The 23,607-nt window shown below is 42.0% G+C and overlaps 2 protein-coding genes across 6 annotated transcripts in view; one reads left to right on the top strand and one right to left on the bottom strand.

The window, feature by feature from the left end:
* Positions 1–7,264, top strand: part of abtb2b (ankyrin repeat and BTB (POZ) domain containing 2b) — a 38,542-nt gene extending 31,278 nt beyond the window's left edge. The window contains exons 4-17 of the mRNA XM_005737687.1: positions 900–1,052; positions 1,421–1,586; positions 1,817–1,906; positions 2,101–2,202; positions 2,307–2,403; positions 3,102–3,237; positions 3,736–4,013; positions 4,097–4,275; positions 4,378–4,483; positions 4,849–4,951; positions 5,029–5,116; positions 5,214–5,282; positions 5,777–5,890; positions 6,066–7,264. Of these exons, the coding sequence (XP_005737744.1) occupies positions 900–1,052; positions 1,421–1,586; positions 1,817–1,906; positions 2,101–2,202; positions 2,307–2,403; positions 3,102–3,237; positions 3,736–4,013; positions 4,097–4,275; positions 4,378–4,483; positions 4,849–4,951; positions 5,029–5,116; positions 5,214–5,282; positions 5,777–5,890; positions 6,066–6,299 (1,915 nt within the window). The 3' untranslated portion in view covers positions 6,300–7,264. The remainder of the gene's footprint in view (positions 1–899; positions 1,053–1,420; positions 1,587–1,816; positions 1,907–2,100; positions 2,203–2,306; positions 2,404–3,101; positions 3,238–3,735; positions 4,014–4,096; positions 4,276–4,377; positions 4,484–4,848; positions 4,952–5,028; positions 5,117–5,213; positions 5,283–5,776; positions 5,891–6,065) is intronic.
* The window catches only part of brsk2a (BR serine/threonine kinase 2a), a 170,256-nt gene continuing 152,910 nt past the window's right edge, over positions 6,262–23,607 (bottom strand). For 3 of the 5 annotated variants that reach the window (XM_005737688.2, XM_005737690.2, XM_005737689.2), the window contains 7 exons: positions 20,425–20,485; positions 18,266–18,473; positions 18,065–18,113; positions 17,047–17,170; positions 15,719–15,899; positions 13,743–13,832; positions 9,255–10,275 (listed from right to left, as the gene is read on the bottom strand). In XM_005737688.2, the coding sequence (XP_005737745.1) occupies positions 10,103–10,275; positions 13,743–13,832; positions 15,719–15,899; positions 17,047–17,170; positions 18,065–18,113; positions 18,266–18,473; positions 20,425–20,485 (886 nt within the window). In that variant the 3' untranslated portion in view covers positions 9,255–10,102. Of the gene's footprint in view, positions 6,317–7,294; positions 7,335–9,254; positions 10,276–13,742; positions 13,833–15,718; positions 15,900–17,046; positions 17,171–18,064; positions 18,114–18,265; positions 18,474–20,424; positions 20,486–23,607 lie in introns of those variants that run through there. The other 2 variants (XM_005737691.2, XM_005737692.1) reach the window with 2 other exon arrangements.

Genomic DNA, 23,607 nt, shown 5'->3' with positions numbered 1-23,607 from the left:
AGTGCCACGTTCACAAACATGACAGCAGACCAAATGTTGTGTCCTCGTGGTTTTTCCCCCCACATATACTTCTTCAGGAATAACAACACTGTTACTTCAGCTTTTACGTCACAATTTTTAATTTCAGGTGATTCTTTCTGTTTTTGTTGAAGATCTTGGTTAAACATAAGTAGCCGCTATCTTGTATTTTTACATGACCGCAAAGATTAAATGGTAAATGGCCTGTATTTGTATAGCGCTTTACTAGTCCCTAAGGAGCCCAAAGCGCTTTACACAACCAGTCATCCACCCACTGGTGATGGCAAGCTACATTGTAGCCACAGCCACCCTGGGGCGCACTGACAGAGGCGAGGCTGCCGGACACTGGCGCCACCTGGCCCTCTGGCCACCACCAGTAGGCAACGGGTGAAGTGTCTTGCCCAAGGACACAACGACCAAGACTGTCTAAGCCGGGGCTCGAACCGGCAACCTTCCGATTACAAGGCGAACTCCCAACTCTGGCGATCCAGTCATATAGAAACATCTGTTTCTTGAGCCTTAGAGGGATGACATCAGCGAGAATGCCAGCTGAGATTAGGAAAGATGACTCGTGCTGTGAAATGAATGTGGGTTGGTGATGTTGTAAGTCATCTGGCTGAAGACAGTCTATGAGTTAATTCCCAAAGTGGCTGAATTATGAGTGTTTAAGTTTACACTCCCCACTAAAGTCATCTAGTCTTTCACAGAGCCTCATCTTTTACTGGCTCAGTTCAATAAAGATTTGAATTTACTGGTTGACAAGATCACTTTCTGTGTACATACAGGGAAATACTAATGTCTGTTACCTAGCATTATCATAACCAGTAATAATTGGACCAAAGCAAACAGAAGGTGAATGATTTCTCTTTTTTTGCTCATAGGCCTTTTCTGTTGCTGCCACCTTTAATGGAGTGGATGAGGGTGGCCATAGTTCATGCCGAGCATCGCAGGAGTTTATTAGTGGACAGCGATGATGTCAGACAGACGGCGAGGCTTCTCCTTCCAGGATTGGACTGTGAGCCGAGACAACTGAAGTAAGTGAGAACACTCATTCACCTCACTCGCTCTGCTGGGATGAAAGTGCTTAAAATATAAATACAAACCTTACTAATAATTTCAGGAAAAGAAAAACTAAGACTGATGTTTTATTTGAGCTGGACGTCTGTCGTTTAATCATTGTATTTAACAAATGATTGTATGCGGTAAATTAATCTTTGTTAACTATTGTGTGGCTCATTAACTCTACTTCTTTCTATAGAAAGCATCATTAACATATGTAAGCCACAAGGTGCATAAAACAAGGATCTTAGAAAAGCGACCGAGTAGATCCTAATAAATTAGCCATCAGCTCTCAGAAATTAATTGGTTACTGGTTATTTATTCAGTTTTAATTTTGTTTCAGGCCTGAGTGTTGCTTCAGCTCCTTCAAGCGTCTCGACTCCAAAGCTGCCTCTGATAAGTTCCACCTTGATTTGGGTTTTCGGATGCTCAACTGCGGTCGCACAGATCTTATTGGCCAAGCAATCGATCTACTGGGACCAGATGGGGTGAACAGTATGGATGACCAGGTATTTAAATTTTACTTAATTTATGTTGTGGAGATATAAATGTAAGCCGTTAGCTCGAGCAAACCACCTCTCATTTGGGGACACAAAGCAGGCCCGTTATACAATACGATAAATCTCAAGGAAATTGCTGTAAGTCCATGAAATATCCTTAGAAGTGATGGAAACATAGCTTTGTGTTATAACTTGTTCAAAGCTTCATGCATTTGCTTCTACTCTTGTTTTCATTACAGGGTATGACCCCTCTGATGTACGCCTGCGCAGCTGGAGACGAAGCCCTCGTCCAGATGCTGATTGATGCTGGGGCCAACCTTGACGTGGCGGTAAATATGCTTAAGTATTTCCAATGTGGTCAAATCTGTCTTAATTTAAGCACATTTTGTATCCCTTTACATCTATAAACAGGAAAGGTTTCCATTATTAAAGCATGTAAGAGGCTCTTATGAATGTAATGTTTTCTCTGTGTGCGTGTGTTTGTGATCTTGGTGTGTAATACTGATTTAATCTGTGTTGCCAGGTACCACCCTGCTCCCCCAAGCACCCCTCTGTGCATCCTGATAGTCGACACTGGGCAGCCCTCACCTTTGCAGTGTTGCATGGACACATTTCTGTGGTGCAGGTCCGAAACACATACATAAGCTACATGTTGCTTTTTTATGTCACAATGACCCTTACAAGATGTCAAATATTGTTTAATATAACAGAGGTAATGTGCCTTTGCAGCTTCTTTTGGATGCAGGAGCCAATGTGGAGGGGGCTGCAGTCCGCAATGGACAGGAGAGTACAGCAGACACTCCACTGCAGCTGGCTTCAGCAGCAGGTGGGCAAACACACAAGGAACAGCTGATGTTAGAGTGGGAGTGGTGTCCATCTCACAGTGGGTCTGTGTTATGGCCACTAAATTACCACTTATGTATAATTATAGAGGCGAAAAGTCAGTAGGAAAAGGAAAAGATTTTGTTGTACAGCTTGTCTATCACCTTTGTTAAAAGCGGTAATAATAACTTTATTGGTTATTTGTAACTAACAGACTGCTAGTTCCAAAGACCACCTAGAGTAACACTTGGATTAACTTGTGACTCAGCAGGAGGAATGAGGAAATGAGAGAGTAAATGAAGGGGCAGTGACAGCAGCAGTGTGCCGCTTGTGGTTGTTTAGTAGTCTGTGGCCTGCATTCCTCTGTGGGATCATCTGAAAGCGACATGTAGCTTGAGTAAAGAAAACACACGCTCTTCATAGCAGCAGTGACAGTGTGTAAATAGTGCCTGCAATGAATGTGTTGGCTGTTTAAATATGCCAAATGAAATGTGATAAATTTTCATTTATGTTTGTGGTGTATAAATGTTTAAAATGGGCCTGTAAACCAGTAACAAACAAAAATGTTGACATTTTGGGAATGATGAATGATGGTGGAAAATCAAGTACACTGGACAAGTGGGGAAAAATAAGCACAAGGATAATAAATTATCTGCAAGTTTATGAACAAAGTGGAAATATTTATCTATTTGTGCTTCTCAGGCAACTATGAGATGGTGAGTTTGCTACTGGCACGAGGCGCTGACCCCTTATCAAAGAACCATGGTGGAAACGCCCTTACATCATCCCTCTATGAGGACATGAACTGCTTCAGTCATGCTGCTGCACATGGACACAGGTATGTATCCCCCAGTCTGAACATATGCTGAAAACTAGTACTGGAAGACCAACTGTAAACATTTGCACACGTAGCACAGAAATAATGCATCTGTCAGCTTTATGTTACACATGACTAGAGTTGGAGTTTGTGCTGTGAGGATAGATTCAAACGTTTTATCGTGTGATTTAGGAAGAGCTTGAAGGTTTTGTAGTGTGAAAGGAAAGTTTAAGGTGTCATTCTATTCAGAGTCAATTTGTTTCTGAAGACCAGCTGGTGGTGTAAACTTCTCCACCTGTTCACTCTGTCTGTGTGAACACGATGTAGACTCAACACTTTACATTGCTCAGTGAGGGTGATAGATTACGTAATGAGAGAGGAGACTCCAGGGTTGCAGAATTGGAAGTACGTGTTGCCATTTTGGCAGATATTAATGATCCTCCACCTTCTTTCTTTTCTTGTTTCCTTCCTTGCATGCCCTCTTTCTGCCCTCGTTCTACTCCCTATTTATCTTGTCAGGAACGTGCTGAGAAAGCTACTGACTCAGCCGCAGCAAGTCAAAGACGATGTCCTGTCTCTGGAGGAGATCCTGGCTGAGGGGGTTGAAGATGAGACGGCTGGGATCTGCCCTTTCGTCCATCTTTCCCCTCTTCCTAACTCTTCCAATGGTCCCCTGCCGATGCCAGAAGTGGGCATACCAAGGCTCTGCAAAGCCAGGATGAAGGCTCTCCAAGAGGCCAGCTACTACAGCGCCGAGCATGGCTACCTGGACGTCACCATGGAGCTGCATGCTATGGGTACTTTTCAAAATGGCAAGAAGAGGATGTGCCTACTTTTCCAGTTTATAGAACCAAATAATAAAGCCTTTCTATTTAACCAGGCGTGCCATGGAAACTACACGTGTGGCTGGAATCTCTTCGCTGCGCCCAGCAGCAGTCCAGGACAGGGGTCACCCTCTCCCTCCTCAAAGACTTTAACACAATCAAAGAGGAGGACTACTGTGAGGAACTGGTCACCACAGGCCTGCCCCTTATGTTCAATATTTTGCGCACCACAAAGGTACAGTCAAACACGATCAGTAGTATGATTTTCACACTTTTTCAGTGTTAAACAGATTTAATTATACATTTCTCTTCTTCTCGTTCTATTACTTTCCTTCAGAGTGACGCCATTACACAGCAGTTGGCAGCTATTTTTAGTCACTGTTTTGGCCCAGCACCCCTCCCAGCCATCCCTGAGATGAAGGCAACTCTTTCAGCACAGTTGGGTAAGGAAACTATGATCCTTTAGAGTATATGGATATACATGCTCAGAGTTCCAAGAGGATAGGATTTCAGTATTGGCTAGTGATAATTAGTCATTTTGACATCTAAAACACCAGTAAATCCTTAAATACAGTTTTCTTAAGCCTAAAGTCACCGTCAACAGATTCCTTATACAGTGATACAAACCCTAAAACAACACAAATGTAACACTTGGGCTGTAAATTAATTTTTTTTCATGAATATTAGTTAGTAAAAGAGTGTCTGATATTTTTGTTTTGGTAATCTTATCAGCAGTAATGTGTACAGAATGACTCTGCTGTTACTAGAACGTTATGGGTTTTATGCATGTGCTGATGTTTTTCTACAGACCCACACTTTCTGAATAACCAAGACATGTCAGATGTGACATTTGTGGTTGAGGGAAAACCATTCTACGCACACAGAGTGCTTCTGGTTACTGCCTCTGACCGGTGAGTGCAGAAAGGTACAAGAGTGCATTTTAAGGCTTTTGATAAGACCTTACTTAAAGGGTTTTATTTTGCTCTAGATTCAAGTCTTTGCTGGCATCATATGGATCAGATGGAAGCTCCGATAAGGAGATTGAGATCAGCGATGTCAAGTACAACATATTTCAGGTAAGAAACACATTCCCTATTTAGATGTGTTGCATATGACAAAACAGACATTATTTAGATCAAATTGCTCATAAAGAAACCTCTAACCTCTGTACAGATGATGATGTCATACCTGTATTGTGGAGGAACTGAGTCACTGAAAAAGAAGGTGTCTGACTTACTAGAGGTAAGAATTGTTAATCGCATTAATCTGTCTCAGGGTTGGTATCTTAGAAATCCCAGCTTTAGTTCTACATCTTCACATGAATTACTCATTCTTGCTGACAGTGGAGATTGTTCTTTTAATTTGAGTTTAGCTACAAGCTTGACATAGACAAGTTTGTGTTCATAGCAACAATTGAGCTCAATCGTCCCGTCTGGCCAATCCTTTCTAAGCATGAAGCTGTTACTTTGATGTTGAAATATAGTACCCTTATCACAAGTACACAAGCTGGGCTTTCAAATATGTCCTGTGTTTTTGTGCATTTATCAATTTAAAAATCGTTCTCTCTTCATTTTTTCATTAGTTTTTATCGACAATTCGTAGCTTCTTGAACTGAAAACAAAGGAAAATTCCAAATACATGTTACACAAAGTTAAATATTGCTTGTATGCAAACAGAATGAAAGGATGCATGATATTATTTTTCCTCCATTAAAATGTTCATGTTTTCTCCTGCAGCTGTTGTCAGCTGCTAGTTTGTTCCAGTTGGGGGCGCTACAGAGACATTGTGAACTCATCTGCTCTCAACATATCAGCCTAGATAATGCAGTCAGCATCTACAAAACTGCTAAGGTAACAATTACTGATAGACTTGGATTGCACTACTGTGAGTGCAGTACATATGTTTACATCAGTGCTATTTCAGGCATGAAAATATGACGTTGATATAAAAGTTGTTTTGATCATTTAGGTTTACATAAATTAGGTTTATAAAATTTGGTCATTTCACTGTCCTTTCTTCTGTCAGGTTAATGGTTCGGTGGAGCTGAGCTCGTTGTGTGAAGGTTACTTCTTGCAGCAGATGCCTGCCCTGCTGGAAAGAGAGAGTTTTAGGAGCTTGCTGTTGGGACCCCCGGGGGCCCGACAAGGAAACAACTCCACTTCTACGCTGACGCACAGCCGGGGTGACTCACTTGTGGAGGAGCTGGAGACCACCCTGGCTCAACGACTTCGCTCTCTCTACGTCACTTCCCGTGTCTGAAGACAACATGGCAGATGCTGTTGAGAGAGGACAGAAATAAGTGGATAAATGTGGCAATTAAGAAGTCTCACCTTTTCACTGATACAGAATCAGATCTGAAGTGTTTCAAATACAGAAGTTTTCTTGGTAAAATCTGATTTGTGTGTGTTAAGGAGCAATATTTTGACACGGGCACAGATTGGTGAGATGCCTGGCAGTGATTTACTCTGTGGGCAACTCGGCATTTCATACTTTGTGCCAAGCATTCCATGAAAATGTTTTTTGTGACGTACAGCGTTCCGAAGAAGAAAATATGATGCCTTTTCTCCAGGGCTCACGAGGCTTTACTGGACAAGCAACAAGTTGAAAGTCTGAATAATAAGACAATGCTGCCCTCTAATGGACAAAGCTTGCAACATAAATAATTGCCCTGGAGGATTGGGATCAGTGGCAGCCTCACAGTTTTGACTGAAGCAATGTAAAGTGATTACAGACTGAAGCCTTTATTGAAGAATTGAGTGAGGTGGCCTTTTGATGCTGGACTTTAAACTTTCTGTTCTATAGTATTGCATAGTGGGAGCAAGGCTGCAGCCTTAAACTCCCTGCATCAATGTAAGCTTTGGATTAACAAATCTACTTTTTTAATGTAAAAGCTTTTATTTTCTGTTTGTTTTGTTTTTTTTAAGTACGATGAGAGTAATGAAAATTTCAGAAGAGTGGGATGGACATTTTCTATTTAATGAGAAAAAGATGTGAGAGTATTTAACGGGGTGTCCCCTTTTTTATTTTTATTTTAATCAAAGCAGATTATTAGTATGGAAAAAATGCTTCTGCTGTTTTACCAGGTACGCTCTAACAGTTTATTAAGCTTGTGTATGCTGAGGTTTAATGCTTCGACACAGGTACAGCTGCGGAGGCTAACATGGGATTTGGACGACAAGAGTCTGTTTTTGTGCTGGATACATTATTAAACCTGGTAAACAAATCATTTCATGTGTGAATTGTTTTGGACTCACCTGGAATCGGGGAAAACGGCAGATTTACAAATGAGGAAGCCTACAAAATGGAAATAATTACATATGAAATACAATCTTACCACAAATCCATGGCATGTGACATAATGAGGGGGGAAAAAAATCTACTGCATCGATCTTAACTTTGTTTATGAAACCTTTTTCCTCTCTGGTCTACACTTACCCTTGCTTGCACAGGTAGAAATAAGGATAACAAACACACCATAACTGAATGAGTTTATTTGTTTCAGCACTGAAGATGCTCACAGTTATGTTTTATGGGGATTACAGTCAGTTTTGCTCCTGCTCTGTCAAAAGACCCATGTAGGCCTCTGAATCATTGGATATCCTTAGTGCTGCTAGCTTCCCATTGTAGAAAACAGAAAGGAGGGCGCATATCAGGGTATTGCTTTGTGTTTGTAGTACTGGTATCCCCTCCCTGTGCCTCTACTACTAACGGGTAGAGAGAGCCCAGACCTCAGAGCCTTCCAGAGAGAGGTACAGAGTTGAGGAAGCATCCTTCAAAAACTTTGTGCACAAGATAAGGAGGAGGAGGAGGACGAAGGGAAAGATCAGCAGGGCCAAGGGAACAATTTAAAAGAAAAAAAAAAAGCCAGAAATAAAAGCAGAAAAGGTGGGAAAGTAAGGGACAGACAGAAGGGGAATTTAAATTTTAAAAGGTAGTTTTGTGGAAAGAGAAGTGATGAAGGCTGAGAGAAGGAGTGAGTTTGGCATGGAACATTAACACTAAAGCCATGCAAAGAAAAGCTCATGTTTTGACATGCACACAGCAATACAAGCTAAAAGCACAGAGCAGGAATCCCCAGCATTGTTGAGAAAACAATCAACCCCCACGGTTTGTCTGTCTATTTACAAAGAGAAGAAGCAGATCAGGATCTGTGGTGTTCTTCTCCTCCAGCCTGGCCTACACGCACAATAATATGAAACTGACAAATATCAATAGAAGAGCATATTCCCTCTCCAAAAAGAGGCTAAGTCTACATTCTTAAATTACTGGTAAATCATTTTTTTCCAAGAGTTCCCACAAGTTCTCTTTCCCTCTGCAGAGAGAGCATGGAAAAGAGAATTTATGACTTGTCAAAGTTCACATAATTCAGTTAAAGTCAGACCAAAGCAAAGGAAATAAAAGTTCTTTTTTTTTCTTAAATGTCCCATTTACGAACACACAAGAGGGTAATAAATAACATTCAACTGACCTAACAGCTTTGTTCATATAAATAGCCAAGATATAATAAATTAGGAAATCAAACAGTGAGATGAACAAACATGAATAAATAAGGACAACAATACAAAAATATCCACAGTTGCATTTATCACGTCATTTTTTCGTTTGTTTCTCTACTCCTACTGCTGGTAAGTGAGACTAGAGAGAGGTATAAATGAAAACCAAAGAAGAAATGCTGCAGATAATAGGAAACAGGAGTGTTTGGATCATTATTGGGTCAATCAAACAAAGACGTACATGATCATGTAACAAAAATACACAGAATTTAAAATGACAGTAAGTGGCAGGCTCAGGTTTACCAACCTGTTCCTATGGTATCTAAACAGTGTCACAACTAGACATTTCTTTTTTTTTTCTTCTTTTTTTACATAAGAAATGATATCAGTCTGTACAACAGAATAGATCATTCATTTTAAATACCCGAATATCCACCCACTTCCCTCCCCCCACCCTATACTATCATTTAATATCTCCCGCTGCCCTGTTCTTCTCGCACCCAACTCCTCTCTGAAAACACAATTCCAGTCTGTTTTGCAGCAATAGTATTAAGTCTAATAAAGTCAGTTAGTATTTCAAACCCAGTTCTTCACAAAGAAAGTACATTATAATAAAAAGCAAACAAATACAATCCAGCAAGCATCCGTGTCGGCTGTTTGGGCTTTCCACAAAACTCCTCTCCCTTCTCTCCTCCTCGTGTTTTTTGCTTTTTTTTTTTTTTTTTTTAAAATGTTGTCCATCATTGTTGATACATCCCAGAGTTTTTGTGCATATTGGATCTGTGCGTGTATGTTTTGTGTATGTGGCGTCTGTAGTGTTTTTGAATAATGCTCGTTTTCCAATTAGCAAATGCTCCTTGAGGTCAGAGAACGGTGATAGCTGGTGAGGGGAGCGAGTGGTCTTGTTTTTATTGGGATGTGTGTGCTTGTGTGTTTCTAAGAACAAGAACACTACAGGATTTTTTTTTTTGTCTACTTCTACTGATGGCTGCCAGGGGTGGAGTCGGGGTGCAGAGGAAGATGAAGGTAGAAGTCTGCATGAAGGGTCTGTTTCCATGGTAACCCCTCCCCCAGCACACCGCTATAAGAAGAGTCCTCCGTCAACAATTGTCCGTCTCTCTTGGCACGCTGGAGGGGTGTGGAGGGGTGGTCGAGGGAGGGCGAATGGAGCAGGGAGCAGGAGGATGGACTTTAATAGGTTTTCTGGATAATTCCTGGTATCAGAAACAAGTCAGGTCATCACACAGGTTAGCAGCAGCATGGGAGCAAACAACTGAGGCCCACAGGTGATTAGATGGTTAGGGTACAGGAGTGGTAATGATGGTGGACACTGAGGGGTAATGGAAAGGGGAGTGGAATGGCAAGGGTGTGTGTCTGTTGTGTTGGTGCAACATGTTGTTTGCAAAATATCACTTTGATTCTTTTAATATATTTCTATCTATATAAAGTCATTTTATAGAAAAGATGTCCATAAATGATTTATATATATATCTAGCTATGTACAGATAGCATATTCTCTCTGTGTCTCTGGCTTAAAGTGATACTGGGATGGCTACAAAGCGCCACGGTCTAAGATTCCTCTGGTGTCCCCACAGATGCCACCGACAAGTGGGCTCTGTCTCGGCCTGCAGCGGGGAATTTGGTGTCATTATTTTCTGGGTCATGCCTCCGGACGTGCATGGGTGAGGGGCAGTGCTTGGAGGGCGTGCCAGGGGGGTAGGGCACCTGTCCATTCTTCTCGTCTGAAAAAAGTTGTTTAATTACGTCAAAGAAGTTACTCAATGGGCTGCCTAGGTACACAGATGGGAAGAAAAGAGGACAAAAAAGGGGGGAAAGAGAGAAGACAGAAGAAACAAACTAATGAACAATGGGGTTCACAGGATAGAGAGATGGCTACATGTAAGGCAGAGCGAGCGAGCAGAGGTGAGGAGGTGGTAGACCCACGTACACTGTGCAAGGATGAGAACTGCCGAAGCAGCCGTGTTTAGACCACATAATGCATTAGCCCCGGCAAATCATGCATACGTTTCAGAGCAATCCACGGAAAAAAACACAAGTGCCCATTAAGTCGATATAGTGACCAGTGCGTCTGAATGAGTTTGGCTGGCCAGAAGCAGGACAGACAAGATGATAGAAGCAAAAAATGAGAAAGCGTGGAAATTCAAGAAAACGCTTCCTGTCAAAGAAGCATTACTGCTCCCCCTGAAACATAAAAAGTCTTGGAAACCTGTCCTCCAGCATCAAACGTCTGACACATCCTCAATGTAGGTGTGTCAGACGTTTGGTTTGACATACTAATCATGAGTCGTGTTTTTGCCAGCTAGAAGCTGGCAAGCTTTTTATTTTTCCTTCAACCTCAAGGAAACAGCATCACTTTTAGACTACTGTAATTCCCTCTACAGGGACCACATCCAAAAAAAACATCTCTGATTGTTTAAACTTAGCTGTCAGATTTCTAACAGATTCAGAGAAGTTACTTCCATCCATGCTACACCACACTAGCCACCTGTTATACACAGAATTGGCCTTAAACTTAAATTTCATTCATTTTATTTTTAAATACTTATACAACCTCAGTCCCATCTCCATTACAGACGTACACACACCTTATGAACCTGCCCACTCCTCATGACAGAGCCTCCCGAATTACATAGAGTTCTGTATCCATTTCCTCCTTACCAGAGGAAATTAGATTTGGAAGTGTCTACTTTTAAATCACTCCTCAAATTTTACTTCATTGTGAACTATTTATGCTGTATTCTCTAATACACAATTTTACTGTGTTTTGATATCATAACCATAGCACTGAAGGGCAACATAGACTTCTCATTAGTGAGGCTGTCTACCTTGTGGTAATTGTTCATAGTGACGTACATAACACAGTAAGAGACTTGAATGGACCTCAGAAAGAGGAAACACGTGCAGTGTGTGTACGTATGGACAACAGTACGCATGCATATAAGCATTAAGTACACCAAACATAAGAAATGAAAAAAAAAAAGAAAAAAAAAGAGGTGATGGTCTGCATAAGCGTGACTGATCAGTCAAAAACAAGACTGTTTCTGACTTCTTTGCAGTCCAAGCAAACAGTTATAGCATCAGTAAAAAAAGAAAAAACAGACTGAGGAGCTACACGGACAATAAAGCGCACAAACATGCTGTGTCTACACATCAGCAAAATGTAGATTATAAAATAGAATTTCTTGAGGTAAAACATTCTGTTATCAGTCTGTATGTACTTCCAGTATGATGACTGTCTGCAGTATTGTGTAAATTAGAAAATTTGTCATATACGGATTAATGAGCAATTGCATGCAAGTGCACATGTGAGAAGGCCAGTAGTAGTTTCTACTGATCCATTATCCTGCAGGAATGTGGCTGTAGCTAACTTCTTCCCCATGTTTATACTTCTAATTCCACATTAGTCAATTAACTCTTTCCCAATCCGGATTGGGAATCCGTGTTTTGAAAAGACTACAACAGACCACATAATATTTCCTTTTCTCAAAAGCATCTTTATCTGAATGAATATACCTACATTTTACTTCCTGCATTCCTCCATACTTTAACTCTTCATAAGTACAGGTCTCAGAAATGCTGTCATCACTAGTGATTAGGGGAATTAATGACCAGGTTTTGACAAAGCCCTTTGACACAATGTTATGCAAATCAATTTCTATTCTTAATTACAGTCACTGACTTTTATTTTTAAATCCCTTTTGTTCAGGTACTACTAGAGGTGTGTAAGTGGGTCAAAGTAAATAGAGAGGAGGAGAATAGGATTGTTTTCATGCTGATTGCTTCTCAGCGTGATGCCGTAAAGACATTAATTCATTCAACTAGCCTTTGTCAAAAATAACTTACTTTGACTTTTAATACTAACTGTATCATCTCGGACAACACAAACTAAAAGTAGTGTACTTTTCAGTATCTATCCATCTATTGCTTTAAGCGGTTCTCATATTATACTCCAACAATGTCATCTCTCCTACAGAGACAGCCCACTACGTCAAAACCCCCACCACCATTAAAACCTAATCTAATGTAACTTATTGTAATTTTACCCTTCCCACACCTCAGCCTGGTAATGAGCTGCACGATATAAAAAGATCAAAAATAATTGGTAAACTTACTGAGGCACAGCAATGATAACAGACTGTTAAATATCATAACAGCTGTCATGACTGCTGTTCATTTCTGAGTGCCAATGAGAGTAATTTTGCGTAAAAGACACAGGGCAAAGACACAGCTCACACTTAAAAAACTGTAGTGGGACATGCTACCAAGACCTGGCATGGAACTGGAAATGAGTTTAAGAGGACAGAGAAAGACGCAGACACGGTTCACAACTGGTAACGTTTCCTCCTGATGTTGTTTACTTGTCTGGCCAGCAGATGGAGCTCTTGGATGGCAAGTGAGATGCACACAGCTCACAATGCTTCAAAAGAGTCAACATGTTAAGAGCAGAAAGGGGTGAGTCGGAGCCCTATGACTCTTCATCATCCAGACTTCACTTTTATGCAACAGTATCGAGCCACAATGGCACAAAAAACGTGCTTACATCTGCTGAAACTGTCACCTCTGAAACTACTGAAAAGATGAGAGAAGAAAGAGAGACTAATATCATCAAGTTCACGTGTGAATGGCTGGGTGATGATGATTGTTGACCTCAGATGTGTTTGTACCTTGCTTTTAGCGGTGGACTGGTGAACATACAGAGAGTGAAAGCGCACGGGATGCCTATAGAGCGCACTTATCAGGTGTGGTGTCGCTATTTGGCGCAGTGCAATGTGGGAGTGCGTTAAGGGGCAGAGGTGTTGCCATGGTGACAGGCTCCAGTGATCAGTCTTGAAAGTAGGAGTAACAGAATGCGAATCGGCTTACCCTACCTCTACTCTAATCTTCACTGCCAGTGGGCAGAGAGACAACATTTGACCCGAAGTCGGTGCTTGAGAGCAGCTCCCACCCTTTCATAGCAGTGAGGCACGGGCATGCAAAGGAAGCCGATTGGAGAAGCAGAGAGTGGCTTGAGGATTTCAAGCATACTGAGAAGACGGGTTGGATTTAGCTTAGCTATAGCGGCGAGTGTAGCTCATCAAGGGGCGGGATGGGCAGATGAGGCGGTAGGGGAATGGGTGGAGAGGTTTTGGTAAAGGTTTGGAATTTCTTTTTTTTTTAAATATTTTTTTGAAAAGGAATTCTTACTCACCGGAAAGCTGTTGGACCCCAGGCTGATCGTGTGTGCTTAACAACTGGCTCTGAATCGTCTCCACTACTCGTTTAAAGCGTCGGCTGGGTCCTTCACAGAGACATAGATAAACACATGAATGCTGACATAGTAGACCTTTCATGGAAAACACTTACAGTTGTCTTGGTAGGTAAAGCAAAAGTAGCATAAATGATGTCTCTATTCCATTAAGCGTGTGAGCAAACCATGACAGTAAACCAGAATGCACGAAAGCGGCACTTCTACGAGTTCACTGCTGCTATCAATAGATCTATTCTCTTCTGTGACAAGTCATGGGGTGCTTTTCACTATGCTAACTTTTGCTTCCTTGCCTCCAACTCTCCTCCAGTGACTTGAAAATCATCGCCCCTTACATGCACCACAATGAGACAAGAAACAAGGAAGTTTATGGAAAGGATTAATATTCATTTTTGGTGTGATATATAGACAAACACATCAAATGCAACTGATGATAAGAATGTGCCCATACTTGCATGTGTCTTGTGCATACCTACTGAGAAGACCTACAACACGTGATGGAGGGAGGGGGCATGTTATTATACTGAAAAACCCCTAAAAAGTCTGTTCAGGGATACAGAGTATCAGCAGCATGAAGGCACACAGCAGAACTTGTACAAATATATTGCTATAACCAAATAGATTTAAAGGTACTGGTTTTTGAAGGCAAAGCAAACAGGGATATGGACGTGGTGCAAAATGTGAGGTGCAAAATGTGAGGTGGAAAACTGCAGAAAGCCTGAGATTATAAATGGGGGCCAGAGATGAGTGCTGCTGAGAGCTCCTGCTGTCTACCTGTTGTGTACAGTATACGGTCAGTGACATGAAGAACTGGCTTCTATTACAGCCCATTCAGCTCAGTTGTGCCCCCATTTATGTGAAACAGAAAGAGGAGAGTAAAAGAGAGCATGCAGGTGTTTGTGCAGAACTAAGCATTAACACACGTTTCAGTGTGGGATTGTGCATAGTTTGACTTCAGTTTGCTAAGTCTTATCAAGAATTCAGGATTTTAAAAAAATTAGGTTTTTCATTAAGTTTAACACACCAACATGCTTTCGGGGAAAAAAAAGACTTCAGGCTTGTTTGTTTGTTGAATATACATGACTCCATTAGTTTAAAGTGTGACATTCAAAGTGTTTCACTTGTCATTTGTGAGCTTGAATTTAAGGCTAATGAGATGGAGAGCCAGCTGCTCAAATGCCATAATAATACATGCATGTCTGTCCTCTGTGATCGGTTGAGATCCTTGGTTTGAACTTGACCCTTTCTTTCTTTCTTTCTTGGATTCCAGCTTCAAGTACAGAAGGAAGACTTAGTGTATTGAATTTTTAGAGAACTACTTCCACCTCTGTCAGTGCACCCCAGGGTGGCTGTGGCTACAATGTAGCTTGCCATCACACCAGTGTGTGAATGTGTGTGTGAATGGGTGGATGACAGGTTGTGTAAAGCGCTTTGGGGTCCTTAGGGACTAGAAAAGCGCTATACAAATACAGGCCATTTACCATTTAATTCCTCCCTTGTATGCAACACAGTGTCTTTCAATACTGTTACAACACCTTCTCCATTGATTTTCAGTTCCACTGTTACACCGTTTGCATCTACTCGAATCTCAAACAGTGAAGACACATGTAGGTCAAACTTCAAGTGCCCACAGATGATGTAAACTGAGACAAGTGTTAGTTCACACAAGCCACAAGCCGGTATCCGACTTAATCAGCGTCATATCTGTTGTCACGGATGCTTTTCCACGTATCCTCACAGAAGTGTGGATACCAGAGCCGTACCACCAAATATACCACTGGTGAACATTCTGCTTTTGATTCTAAAGGCCATGACTGTAATTTCCTGAACAGGGACAGCCTTTCTAAAAAATAAAAAAAAAAAGGGTAGAAGCAGGTGAAAATGTTGAGATGTTTTTATGATTGCTGAAGTATCCTAACCTGAGAGCAGGGTGAAGGTTACAGAGTAGATGCCATTCTCCTTAGTGGCAGCTGTGCTCTCTGTGTAGGTGATATCCACCTGAAATTTCACCGGCTTCTGGAAGACTGTGGGGCCGGCTGTTGACTTGTACTCTGCTCGAAAAGAGGTCTGAGAGATGACACTGTGGCTCAGGCTGGGAATCTGTGGGGGCAAAAAAGGAATCGTGAAAAGAAAATGTCAGAAAGAGGAAAAAAAAAACAGGAACAAAAATAGGTAGCACAAAGACACGAGTAATGGGATTATGCATAGGAAGCACTGATGTTAAATTTTTCTCCCACACCTTGCAAATGACAAGGTGAATAAACCCTCATTAAAATACCCTCCACATAGTACGAGCCACATTTGAAACTCTAAGGAGATTAATGCCTCGGGGAGTAGCCATGCATGCCAGAGAGACTTAAGCTAATGTAATCTTGAGTCATCCAACAACATTGCACTCTCCCGCCTAAAATGAATTTGTATGCCCAATGAACAGGTGAGCCCTGAAATTGTCACGTTTTGCCATAGTGCTAGAGAGGGTTTGACATTCCATTAATGCTAGAGTGCTGAGAGGTATAATTCCACTGATTCAGGTGCCAATCTCCTGTCTGGAATACCAGCTAGCATAACCCAAAGGAAAATGCTTCCTCCAGGGATGAGGAAACAGATTTGACATTGACCCGCACCGGCAGAGTTTGTACACTTAGACTTTGTTAAATCTAACTGGGGTGAGGATAGGTTCTGTTCAATTATGTACTCTGAATATCAACGACCACTGCTTACTGTTTCTTGGTACTGATTCTGCTGCGCTTACTGAAAAAGCTAATGCTGCCTTACATTTCTGCATGTATTTGTAGAACCACGCAATAATAAAGCACAACACACACACACACACACACATGCAATCTACGCTTTTTCTCACCCTGCACATCTAAATATACAAACACACATGCTCAGAGCACTGTATTGAGGGCAGGACATCTATATGCTAATGACCAAAGCTCAGTGTTGATTTTCTATTGACCTCAAGTGGGTCCACAGTCAAAGAGAAAATAGAAGCGGTGAATACAAGCAGTTTACTGGATTGCTACATAAATCAGCACCATGTTAGCAAACACTCAGAGCATGCCTGCCTCGTAGCAGAGCCAACATCCTGCATTAGAGAGCAAATACCCAGGTGATACGGCTGCATTCATGCACAAACAGATACAGTGTCAGAGAGAGGTGGGACACGTAGCAGATGGGAAAAGGGTCAGGGGTTCAGCAGAAGGGACAAAGGAAGAAATTAGCAAAAACGTGGTGTATCTACCGAGAGAAAGGCTTGAACGATGTCTGCCTTGATTGAGCTGAGAGGTTTGTCTTTGATGACAATGAAGATCTGTTCCTCTTTTTCCAGGTTGATGAAGTTACCAAACCAGGATTTTTTGGCAAGTCTGTGAGGAAAGAAAAGACATTTAGCAGAATATAAGCCCAATGTTGTACACATACATCTTTATGCAGCTGACCATTTTTGCAACCTTGTTTTAGTTCCCTATCAGTCTATTGATTCTGAGAAACAACCACCTCCCCACAGTTCTGTAGGGATTCAAAGGAGCAAACAGAGGATATTCCAGTGCATTGTGTATGAATGGATTTGAGGGGGGTGGGGTGAGATAACTGAGTCTCTCTGTGAACAGAAGGAGCAGAGGTAGATGAATTTACTGCCCAGGTGCACTTTCAACCACTAGTAAGCCATATGGACTCCTGTTTTCTGGCATTAATATTAGATATACGATTTATAATATTTAGCATTACATTTAAATCAATATAAATACCTAGTAAAATATGGAAACAAATGTAGATTAGCCTAAAGAGATGCACTGTTCTGCAGTAGGAGACTGACTACAGCTCACGTGACTGTATACTTCGGGTTGAGCTAAAACAGGGTCTCTCTCTGATCAATTTTCCAACTTCTTTCAGTTGGGAAATTCCTATCTAGCCAGGTGGAAATGACCAACCCAGACAGCAACCAGCCAACCAAACAGGCATATCTAGGCCAACCTTGAGTTATCAGGCCCATGGGAACTCAAAAGCATCACGCAGGCTCGTCCTGCCTCCCTCATAACCCACTCACTACCTCCTGCTACTGTCCTCTTTCCAACTCAGACCAGACCGGAGGTCATTACAAGTCGACTCAGCAGGCAAAAATCAAACATTCATAGATGTTACACTTTCCAAAACATCATCCTATCGAGAGGGAGCCTGTTTGAGCCAGTGGCTAAGGGGCTGAGAGGTTATGCATAGTTATGATAGCAGTGGTGCTTTCAAAATGGACAGCGTCTGCTTACTCTGGGGAAGACTCTGGTGTGAGGCTGGACATCTCCTCTTGTGTGGGAACTGTGGAAGCAGAGTTAGATGTCAGACGATTGAGAAAGACTTAAAATTGTCAAAAAAGTATATTACGGTACAATGTACAGTAAAACTTTTGGGGAAAAACCAAGATTGTAGCATTAGTCAGCAATTTTTCATGTAAATTGGCTGAAATCTACCTTGGAGTTTCCTGCGATGGAAACGTGGTGAGCCCAGGAAGCTGTTCTTGATGGAGTTGAGGCGCGTCCTCCAAGGCATGCCTCCAATAGAGGGGCTTGGGGGCGGTGTTGGAGTAGGTGTCCCAGCTGGGCTGTCCTTGGGAGTGTGCACTGGGGTGCCCTTTGGGGTGGGGAGGGGGCTGCCTCGAGGGGAAGGGTGAGGGGTAACCTGTATGAGGGGGATAGATTTGGGTGGGTGGTCAGTAAATGGAGAAGGGGGTGGTGCTACAGGGTGAAAATGGTGCAGCCTGATTGGTGACAGGGGCAACAAAGGGCTAAAGGGCACAGAGAGTTGGGGGTTGGCAGCATAATGAGCTCGTCGTACTTGGGGGCTGTTTAAGATGGTAGCACTGGCGATGGAGGATGAGGAAAACGGGGAGGATGGGGAAGATGGAGAAGTAGGGGTAGGAGGCACAGAGGCAGAGGGTGGCTGTGATGGAAGCTGGCAGGGAGTGGAGGATTCTGATTTGGCTGCAGGTTCTGGATCAAGGGTGGTTTCAGGGAGTGGGTTTGATCGTGTGGCTTGGAGGGGCTTTGGGACAGTTTTGGACTTGGCAGGGAGCGTCTGTGTCTTGTTGAGTGCTTCTGGCAGGGGCTCACTGTTTGGAGCGAGCGAATTGGGGGTGGAGATACGCTGGCCTGCGCGATTTGGAACGGGCTCAGGGGATGGACAGGGACTGGTGTTAGGGGACGGGGACAAGTCTGGGGACTGAGGTGGTACACCAAACTTTCTGACAGGCTAGATTAAAAGAATAACACAGCCAAGAGGAAGAAGAGGTGTAAAACAAAAAGACAACAAAAGAAACAAACAGAAAACACACACAAGAATGCATGCAAGTACACAAACACACAAAGCAAAGGAAAGGGAAGGGCAAACCACCACACAGGTAAAGGAAGAAGTAGCCAAAGGATTTGGAGGCAGGTAACAAGTGCACACACATAGGAAAGATGGAGGAATTGCAACAACAAAAAAGAGAGAAAGAAAACATGATAAAGACCATTCAGTGACTCATGTCAAAGCAAAACAAAACAAAAATGAAATGGGAATAACAATACCAGCAAACAATGTGCACACTTTAAAAAAAAATCCAAACAAAACACAAAAAGACAGACTTTATTTGCATAAAACATACAAGGCATTCCCAGCAGAGACAAGCAAGAAAACACAAACACACGAGAGAGACAAAAGGCCAATTGGGCTGTCTCAAAAACAAGTGGAAGGTGGCAACTCTGCAGTCAAATTTCCTGATTATTTATTGATGTACTGATTTTGCATGGTTCATTTGCACTCACACTGGTTCAATATTTGCCTTCAACACATTCCTGTCTTCCAGAAGCTAAGTCTGAGAAAATAACCCCACACAGAGCTTCTTGCTGAGAACACAATCCAGGCTTTGGGTGGGTTTGAGAAATCAATTTCCCTTTCAGATAAGCCTGCAAGAACCTGTGTGGTGAGGAGCTCGTCTTAGGATCCTGGCTAATCTGGAGCCTTCTCAGGTTAGTCAGCTGGAAAAGTTTACTACAAGCTCCCCAGCTTTGAGCAAAGGAAAGTGGGATTTTCTGAAGCATTCCCTGAGCTGGATTTCCAAAGAGCTCAGGCCATAGAAAACAGAGAGAAGGATAATAAGTGCAGAGGATGGAGAGAGAAGAGGCTTTGTGGGGTGGAGAAAGTTTTCTGTGCTGTCATGCCTCCTGCGTGCATTCAGCAGTGGGTTTTTACTTAGCATTAACAGAAACATCTAAGCTATATGGACACACAGGAAGCCCTGATATGATACAGGATATGAAAAGGTAATCAAAATGGACCTATACTTTCTCAAAACACAAAGGTAGATTGGTGGAAAAATATTGCTGTGCAGAGAAATATTGTTTTCTTTGTGTGTGTGTGTGTGTGTGTGTGTGTGTGTGTGTGTGTGTGTGCGCTTCTTTCATGGTCAGAAAAAAAGAATATTGCTTTATTTTCTATTGCTGACATAATATGACATCAATAAAATGTGATCAGCAGTAGTTGGTTGGCCATTATCCCAGAAGGTTAACAACTAGTTAGTTAAGAACTGGGTCAAGAGGTGTGTGTTTTATGTGTGTGCGTGTTTGGATGTGAACTGAGGATTACGACTCACCCGTGGGCTGCTGAGCGGGCTGGTGGAGAGACCAGAGGAGGCTCCACTAATAGACCGCGACCTGTGGTACAAACATGTGAGAACACACAGGAGAACAGTAATTTGTGGTATCAACACATGACCTGTTATGTGTTTGAATGAACACAGGTGGGGGTGAACGCTTGGTTACTTGTTACACGTTATTTAGAAAGTGGAGCAGCATATGGAGCTGTCATACTAAGCACACGGGTTACTATCAAGCCCCCTGCAAACACAACACCTACCACACAAATAGGGTACATGTATCACAACACAGTAACAGCACTGAGGTAAAAACTACTACCAGCAATTAATCTCACTCAAAAGTCAGTTTAACAGATATTGATTTGACAAATTTAAACTTCCCACACACTAGGACTCAATCTAGCTTTAAGCCACATTTAAAGTTTGATAATAAACCAATCATTCTGACTTCTTAAGCCTTTAGGCCATGAAACTATCTCGAGAGGGAGAATGAAGAGAGACATTTGGTTGAGCGCCATTTGTCATGTTTGTCTTTTCCCTCGCAGATGCCGTCAATAACCCCTATGAGCGGAGTCCTGTTCAGAAATGAACAATCACAGCACAATCTGTCTTCATCAAGCACGCACGTACACATGTACACACACAGACACACACGCACGCACACCCAAAAACAACGCCTGTCAACACTTGGAAACACCAGCTGCTCACTGTCACAACACTGTTCTTTTTTGTCATTCAATCTAATCATACCCCTCTTCCTTCTCTCCCCCCACTTTCTCTTTTTATGTCAGCATGGGTGCATTTATTAATGTATGTCTGTAGCTATAGATCTTTTATCTCTGCTTGAATAAAGGAAGAGATAAAAAAGCAGTGACTACTGCTTTTTAAACTACCTGATTGAAGAAGATCTCATGAACAAACTTGAGAAGAGACTGAGATCATTTAAAAGTAAAAAGGGAGGATGGATGGAAAAATAAAGAGTGTGTGGAGTAACAGGGCCATATGCTCACTTCTAATGCTGGAAGCATTCCCACAAGACCACACGGCATTCGAGGAGGCAAAAACTAAAAATGATTATGGCTATCAGCCTAAAAAATGATAATACTGTTATAACAACTGCAACAGCCATAATCATACTCCTGAGAGTAAACAAAGCAGAATAAGGAACATTAAAAGCTACCAAGAAAGTGAGGGAAATTTAGAAACACCCACTGGCGAGCTATTTTTATAAGTTTACCGCTCCCCTTCTACAAATTTATTTAGTGCACACATCCTTTTACACATGAGTAGGCGTGCCGAGACCATGCTGGCAAGGATTTCCTGTTTCATGGAACAACCGACCAGACAGTTGGTATCATTTACATTTAAGTCCTACAATCCACTGAGACATGGCCGCAGTTGCTCACTGCAGCACTTGTGACCATGTAGCCAACTGAACTTCATTTAAACATGGCCAAAACACAACGTCCTCCGGCCATTATGAGCATATTGTTAGGAGCACTCTGCATCTGTTAGTGTTGGACCAGAAGGCCTATAAAGCTAATGTTGCAGATGGTTATGCTGTACAGTAATAGGCTGTCAGAGGCTCAACCTTGCTTCAGAGAGAGGATAAAATGTTGTTGTTCAGTGCTTTATTTATAGGGAACAGCATACACAAGGAGGGAGTCATTTATCATGTATCACAGAAACCACAGGCCCACATTATTAAACCTGCACTGGAGACAACATTGTAGCAAGCTAGCTACTCTACTCTCGAGCTACTCTGTGCTTGTGTGCTCACTATGTTTACATGCACATACAGTATCCTGGATTTATTTTTGGAATATTCTGGCTATGTAGCGCACATGTAAAGGCCATGCTGCAACAAATCTTGAACCCTCCCAGTTGACTGTTATTATAATTATTCTTTTAAATCATTTTTAGCGCTTTTTGCTTTGCCCTTGGACATCATTTGCAGTAAGCTGGCTACTGATTGGTTACCCCTCTTTGCTATAACATGTATTCTGTGGGTGTTATCACGTGAATTTCATTTAGCTTAGCTTGCTTTACTGTAGCTGCTTGTTGGTAGCTGTGAACATGGCAAATTTATCCTGATACTACATGAGCCTCATCATTGCCAAGTCACTCAAAGGACTCCTCCCCTGACAGGTTACCTTCTTATCAAGGGAGGAATACTGACCAGCCTGATGCTGAACATACCAATTCCAAGAAATCTTACAGCTAAATATTCCAGGGCCAAGATCACTGATGAAGGGGTTCCTTTTCAGCAATATATCCAGTAGCACAGTAAATTCTCTAGATTTACTGGGTCAGTTTGGCCTCTCTTATATTCTGCCATTCTGTTCTTAGCTGCTGGGTGACAAGGCGAGAGAAGAGAGTCATCTTTTCAATGCTGACAACAACCAACTAAGCTTCCCGCTGTGTTTACAGTCAGAAGTTGTAACTACAACTATGGATCTCTGACTTTGTCTTGAGTACAGGAAGCTGATGGCATCGTTCCCAGTAAAGTGCATGTTCACTGTCATGACTATCAATGGACCAGTACATCAAGAGCTAGAGTCATAACTAATGTTACTCTTTTCTGCTCAGATACAAACTTGATAAATGTGGAATGTGAAGACTTAATACCCAGACTTTTGTGTCTGTGTAAGAATATTGGTGCATGCAGTGTTTAACAGAGACATGGTCTCTGGAAATACCCATTGCTATTTGTGGACAATAATACGGCACATGTACTGAACTAGAAGATGTTTTTCTTTTCTTTTTTGGGTTGTTGTTGATGCAATTTTGATACCTATTATGGTAGTTCTCTTATCTAGTAGTCATTAATTCCCATAAGCCTATTTTCAAACAGGACCCATGTCCTCAGTATGTGACCGCCAGTTGTCAGAAACCCATCCAAAGCGCCTGGGGAACTAACGTGTGGCTGCGGGGGGGTAGAACAAGTATAACAGATTCTGGGTTGAAGGCATGGACTGAAATAAAACAAAATGCGAGAAAAATAAAATGGATGGTGCCAAGAGCCAAACAGAAAATGAACAACACTGCCAAAGCCAAAGCACAATACGACTGAGATACATATTCCCTTTCTAGCACCTCTATATTGGCTGCTTCTTACCAATGGGTCTCTTTTTACACATAGTAAGTATTCATATAAATCCACAAACTGTTTGAAATCAT

This window comes from Pundamilia nyererei, unplaced genomic scaffold, assembly GCF_000239375.1.
Source record: "Pundamilia nyererei isolate P.nyererei 1_Seehausen unplaced genomic scaffold, PunNye1.0 scaffold00078, whole genome shotgun sequence".
In the NCBI taxonomy this organism is placed as follows: domain Eukaryota; kingdom Metazoa; phylum Chordata; class Actinopteri; order Cichliformes; family Cichlidae; genus Pundamilia; species Pundamilia nyererei.
The sequence above is the reverse complement of the archived record's forward strand: the minus strand, read 5'-3'. Positions and strand labels throughout refer to the sequence as shown.